The 6,443-nt window shown below is 38.1% G+C and overlaps 1 protein-coding gene across 1 annotated transcript; it reads left to right on the forward strand.

The window, feature by feature from the left end:
* The first annotated feature begins 200 nt into the window (after window positions 1-200).
* On the forward strand, window positions 201-1,139 carry LOC107326378 (olfactory receptor 6F1-like). The gene has a single exon (XM_015889904.2). The coding sequence runs from the start codon at window positions 201-203 to the stop codon at window positions 1,137-1,139; it is 939 nt and encodes a 312-aa protein (XP_015745390.2).
* The last annotated feature ends 5,304 nt before the right edge of the window (window positions 1,140-6,443 follow it).

Raw genomic sequence — 6,443 nt, forward strand, 5'->3', positions numbered from 1 at the left:
TTTCTTAAAAAAGTCACTAATATAGATTATGACATATTGAAAGATTGGAAATTTGAGCAGGAATAAATTGAATTCTTATAAAATAATTCTTGTTTGGTGCTGTTCCTGTACAGCATAAATAGGTATTAGACTTGCATGCTTTGGTGAAATCCTTTGTACATTACTTGGGCATTTTCTCTGTTTCAGGCCAAAGAGGACAGATGGAAGAACTCAACCACGGACACCCAAATAGCTCAAGAGTGACAGAATTCATTCTTCTTGGCTTCCCAGGCTCACCACGTTTTCAGCTCTTCATGTTTATCCTCTTCTTAATAATATACATTCTGGCCATCTTAGGAAATCTCTCCACCATCCTTCTCGTAATAAAGCATCGACACCTCCACACTCCTATGTATTTCTTCCTTTGCAACCTGTCTTTCCTGGAAATATGGTTCACAACAACCTCTATCCCCAAGATCCTTGCCATCTTTCTGGGGAGAAGCAGAAGTATCTCTTTCTCTGGCTGCATTCTGCAGTTCTACTTCACTTTTTCTTTTGGATGCACTGAACAGTTTCTGATAGCTGTGATGGCTTATGACAGATATTTGGCCATATGCTATCCTCTGCATTACAGCACCATCATGAACACCAGCCTGTCTTGTAGGTTGGCCCTTGGCTGTTGGCTGGGGAGCTTCCTGATTATTGGCATACCCGCTTACCTGGTTACAAAACTATCCTTCTGTGGGCCCAATGTGATCGATAATTTCTATTGTAACCTTGATTCCTGGATCCTACTCTCATGCACAGATACTCGTTTCATTGAGCTAACATTTTTTTTCATGGCTAGTATTGTCATTGTAGGCTCCTGTATGTTGACCCTCCTTTCGTACACATACATTATCTCCACAATCCTGCGCATCCCTTCCACCAAAGGTCGACAAAAAGCTTTTTCCACATGTTCTTCCCACCTTGCTGTGGTGATCATTTGGTATGGCTCCACGATCTTCCTCTTTGTCAAGCCTTCGAAAGCGACCACTTTAGAAAAGACCAAGGTAGTGAGCATCTTCAGCATGATTTTGGTCCCACTGCTGAATCCTCTCATCTATACATTAAGAAACAGAGAAGTCAGGGATATTCTGAGGAATGTATTTCCCACGTGATGGACAAAATGTAGGTTGATCTGAAAAGACTCAGAGATCTTTAAATTAGAGGTATTTCCTCTAAATTTTGGATTTCAATTCTTGCAGTAGGCAGGAATACCAGATTTACCAGCACTATTTGGATCAATCTGCCTTGCTTATGTTTTCATTCTGCACTGATTGTGGAAAATACATATGTTAACAATTGTATTTTTGTCCTCTCAATATAATACCTGACATTAAAAAAATGTTTTGAGTCACTTATCAAAACTGAGTAGAAATGGAAAAAATGGGATTGTGCTTTCCCTTCTTTCTTTCTTACTTTCTTACTTTCTTACTTTCTTTCTTTCTTTCTTTCTTTCTTTCTTTCTTTCTTTCTTTCTTTCTTTCTTTCTTTCTTTCTTTCTTTCTTTCTTTCTTTCTTTCTTTCCTCTGTATCACATTCCCATGTTTATTTCCTATCTGTAAAGGAATCTCAGGGGGAGGACCAGTTATCTGGTTGTGAGAATGCTGTCATTTACTCATACATTAAAAATAGGTTCAGGACAGACCTCAACCCACCCCCAAAATGCTGTTCACTTCAGAAGTACTTACTTCATTTATGCATTTAACATCCACATATTGTTATGAGGACTTCTGCAATCATTGTTTTATACAATGGAGCAACATTTCTCCCACTGATGACCCTACCCAGGTGCCCCTGCCAAGCTCTGCTATTGCCTCCACAATTGCTCTTACATGAGACCTCAGGAAAGCTGCAAGTGCTGGTCTGGCAGCTCCTCCCCTCAGATTAGCCTATTAGGTAGCACTGAAACTACTGAGGTAGAACAGAAGTCTCCAGTATTTTGACCAGTAGGTATGACTAGCCTTTTGAGAACATGGTATGAAGATCAAAGGAGAAGTGTGTGCACTCAGAAGCTCCAGAATGGAACTAAGCAATTTATTTAGATCATAAAGATGTGAGTTTATTCTATATCAGCATTTCAGGTACATCAGATATTAATTATCAATTCCAAATACAACATTTGCCTTTTGTTTTTTTTAATGGACAAAGCACTCTTCTTAATATAAATATCCATTTTTATTTTCTGTGAATGCATATGGGTTTTCGGATACATTTTGGGAAAGAAAGATAATTCTAAATATTGGTGCTGTTCTTTACAGTATACCCAACTTCAGTGGTTATCTATTTCCTAGATGCCAGTTGTGGCTGGGTAGCAGTGCTGGCAGTGTTCATTCAGATGTCTGTGTATAAATAAAAACACCTAGAGGCAGATTCATGGAGGGCAGCACCCATCCTCCTTGGTGAAGGAAAGCCAAGAGGTTTCCTGAATATGAGGAAAAGCCGGACCTGTCATAACCTAGGTAACTGGTCAGCAGCACCTGGTGATGTCAACCATGTGGACAACCTTATTAATAAAAACTTTTTCTTGCATCAGTTCGCCATGCACACTTGTAAAAACTAAGGCAAGAATTGTATCCTTTCTTGTTTGTGTAATGTAAAAAGGGGAATTAAAAAAAAATCATGAGGTGTAGAACAGGAGAAGAGGAAATTTAAAGTCAAGGAAAAAGTGGAAAACAGATCTGCTATTTTGTAGATATCGTATTATAGCTGCTGTTTTATTATTATTACGTTAAATGTAAGGTGACTATGTTGCATCAAAATAATGTATGTAAAACACTGGTAAAATAGCTTTAAAATATAGGAATCCTACATGCAAGCAAGCAAACAAAACAAATGAGAATGCACATAGGAAAATATTCTGGGAGAAAACATGTTCTATAACATTAGCTAAATTCAGAGCAGCTGGGGAAAGGATTCCTAATTATTCTTCCTCCCTTCATGTGTCCTAATTGGCACTTTTTTCCCCCCCAGTCTTGCAGCAGTTATTTTAATACTGGTTGCATGGGTGTCCAGCCATACTTTCCCACCAGTGGTAGTGGAGGGTCAAGGAGGTTGGTTGGTGGTCTAGGCTGAGTCAATAGATCACCCTGGGAGGAACGGAAGGGACATCTTGTACGATGCACATTTACTTTGCTACCCTCCCTCAACTGCTAGTAAAGGAGCAGGTAAACGCATTCACATTCAAATGGTCAGCTACAGATGACATTCATATTTATTGATTGATTGATTGATTGATTGATTGATTACATTCGATTTATTGTCCGCCCATCTCCCCCCAATGGGGAACTCTGGGCGGCTCACAAAGTACATATCATACAATTATACAATTAATTACGCTGTGTGACCGGCAGGGGTCGCTAGGGGGTCATCCGGGCTTTTCCTCCTCCGTAGATCTTCCTCACCGCTCTAGATCTTCCTCGCCGCTCGCTGCTCATGCCGGCTGCATTTGGAGTTCAGCCAGCACCGGTATGTTGCTCCCCTGCGCAGCACCGCCAGTTCCTCCCATCTAAACGGGAGTACCCATTTATCTACTCGCAGATGGAATAGCTTTCGAATTGCTGGGTGAGCAAGGAGCTAGGACAAGGGACAGGAGCTCACCCTGTCCCGCGGAAAATCACTTCTGATGAAAACTTTGATAATTGTGCTCAATTTCAGTGTTCAGATTGATTTAGAAGACTGATCTGATCATACTGAGACATCTGAGTAGATCTGAACCAATTTTCCAAAGTCACCACAATTGTACATAAATGGTTTGGGACCATTAAAATGCATGTGCAGAAAATATCTAAATTCTTGGTCTGAGTGAATTCAGATTCCTTTTATTTGGCTTATCAAATTGATCTAAAGATTTTAATGACAAATTGATTCAAAATTTCCACCCAGTTTACATCAACTGTGAATATCACTTCACTCCAACCTGTGTTTTTGTTGTGTTTTGCTTTTGCTTTTGCTTTTGTTTTCTTTTGTTATTTTTATTGTTATGTTTACCTTTTTAAGGCTACCCTACCATTGCTAGGAATGCAGCACTGACCAGTTGTATTAAGACAGTAGGAAGCTCCATATAAGCAGACAATGAAGTAGCCATATTCTACTCTTTCTATGTCCTGTAGTTCACATGAGCACATTTGCTCTACTCTTGGGATTTGATAGTATTTCTCCTCCAGTAATCAGAAGTGCTTAATCTGTGCTTAATCTGGTTGGGCTGAGGGATCTTCAACTTCTGCCATAAACAATTGTCATCAGAGAGCTTGGGAGCTTGGGAGGGTAAATAGTCTCCTATAAATTCTGGTTTCTAAAGGGGGGAGGGAGCTACATGCTCCCTAATTTTTCATATTTAACACCCAAAGTTTCACTTTAGTCTTTGCCCTTTCTAGACCTAAGGTGATCAACATTTGTGATGAAAATCCACAATCCTACATATCTTGCTCCTTTTCTTTTCTTTTCTTTTCTTTTCTTTTCTTTTCTTTTCTTTTCTTTTCTTTTCTTTTCTTTTCTTTTCTTTTCTTTTCTGCAGGTGACAAATATATCCTGGAGAACCAGGGTGGGTACGGACTGAGTGTTAAGAATTAATTTAAGCCAGCATTTTAAACAACAAACCCTAACATTTCCCTCAAAAGTGAACATTTCAGATTCCAACCAAAGCAAGATACTTGCTGCAGAGCAAGAAACATGGAAGCTTTGACTGAACAATTTTGACTCCCCATTTTTTGACTATATACAGAACTTCACCAAACACCTTCAACAAACATCTGGGTATGTTTTAGTCTTAAAAGTCTTAATGGCAGGTAGTAAGCATTTGCTGTCTTTAGTTTTAACAAAGCTTAAAATAACTCTAGAAGTATTTGGAGCATTGTTTATGATAACCCTTTTCTGTTCTCTTCAGCCAGCTAAAGCTTGGAAGATAGTGCTTCATTGTGTAAAGGAACAGACTTGTTCTGTTTGTCCCATCTATCACTCAGCTATGCAAATAGGACTTAAAAAAAAAACTTCTCTCTTTATTGTAATTTACATTCAGGTTTACCCCCTTGTAAAATAATGCAAGAATGTTAGATCTCCCCTCCATGCCTGTCTTAACTGTACATAAAATTGCAGCTTGCAAAAATGCTACTAATGTTCTGTTAGGATATTTGGGATGGGAAAATGTCTGCTTACTTAGTAGCTATAGCATTCCATGCACAAATATTATGCTAGAAGCAGTGGTCAAATACATCCTTTCATTAGCTGCTTTTAGGTGGAGCTTTGGGTAGATAGTTGCACATGGCAATGATAATGGACTTGCATTGTGATGCTATTGTGAAGCATCCTGAATAGACACAACAGTCATTTCCGGATGGTGAAATATTCTGTTTTTTCCTGAGATTCGCGTTGAGACTTTAATGAAACACTTATTTTAGAACTACGAAGGTTACAAGGAGGGTACCATGTGAAAACCCTCCCTATATTAGTTTAGGCAGCCTTTATTGCCTCGAGGAAGTAAATGATGAAACTGAGACTTATGAACACTGTCTGAACCATATTTGCAATCTGGTTAGGTTATTTTATATTATTGGCACTTTGTTTTCAGTGATTCATGTAATGTGATGCTGCCAGAGTTCTATATCATGAGGAGGTTGGACTCCTCATGAGTAGATCTTAAAAAAAACAACAACAGCAAGAGCAACAACAAAACTTAACTCCCCACTCATAATAGAAAAAGGACTCACTTCTTCATTCTGTTTCTTATAATCCCTGTGGTGTTCCTAAAGTTCAAAGAGGTTCTCACCATCTATCATCCTATCTATAAAAACCAAAGAAGTTACCTAAAAAAGCATATTTCAGACACCCCAAAGCAAAATAAGCTTACCTCAACAGACCTTTGTTGTACCATCAGGAATTAAATGCAATTTTTTGGACAGTTTCTGACCTCCTCCCAGAGTATAGTGTATTTTTTTCGTAGTCCAAATAAATGCTGTTACCTTCTTCAATGGTGAAAGACAGATCTGCAATTGCCCCTTATTCAGAAAAGCTGTGCCATGGTCTTTCAAGGTCTGCTGAGTCAAAGTCATAAGTTTTATTGTATTGTTTCAATTAAGAAAGAATTGTGATATCTAAAAGAAGTTTATGTAAAATTTTTAATATATATTAAGTGTCCTTTTCAACAGTTCCTTTATTCTCATTTAAACCATGTGAGATACTAAATACTATCCAGTTATGTTTATAAGTTCTTTTGACATCTGTTCTTAAAAGTGAAAAATCACTAATACAGATTATTGCATATTGAGATATGGAAAATATGAGGAGGAATTAATTTAAATATTACAAAATAATTCATATTTGGTGGTGTTACTGTACAGCATAAATAGGTATTAGACTTCCATGCTTTGGTGAAATCCTCTGTACATTACTTAGGCATTTTCTCTGTCTCAGGCAAAAGAGGACAG

This window comes from Python bivittatus, unplaced genomic scaffold (genome assembly GCF_059951505.1).
Source record: "Python bivittatus isolate LINGU-HERP-01145 unplaced genomic scaffold, Pbiv_v1 ctg000470_np1212, whole genome shotgun sequence".
In the NCBI taxonomy this organism is placed as follows: Eukaryota; Metazoa; Chordata; class Lepidosauria; order Squamata; family Pythonidae; genus Python; species Python bivittatus.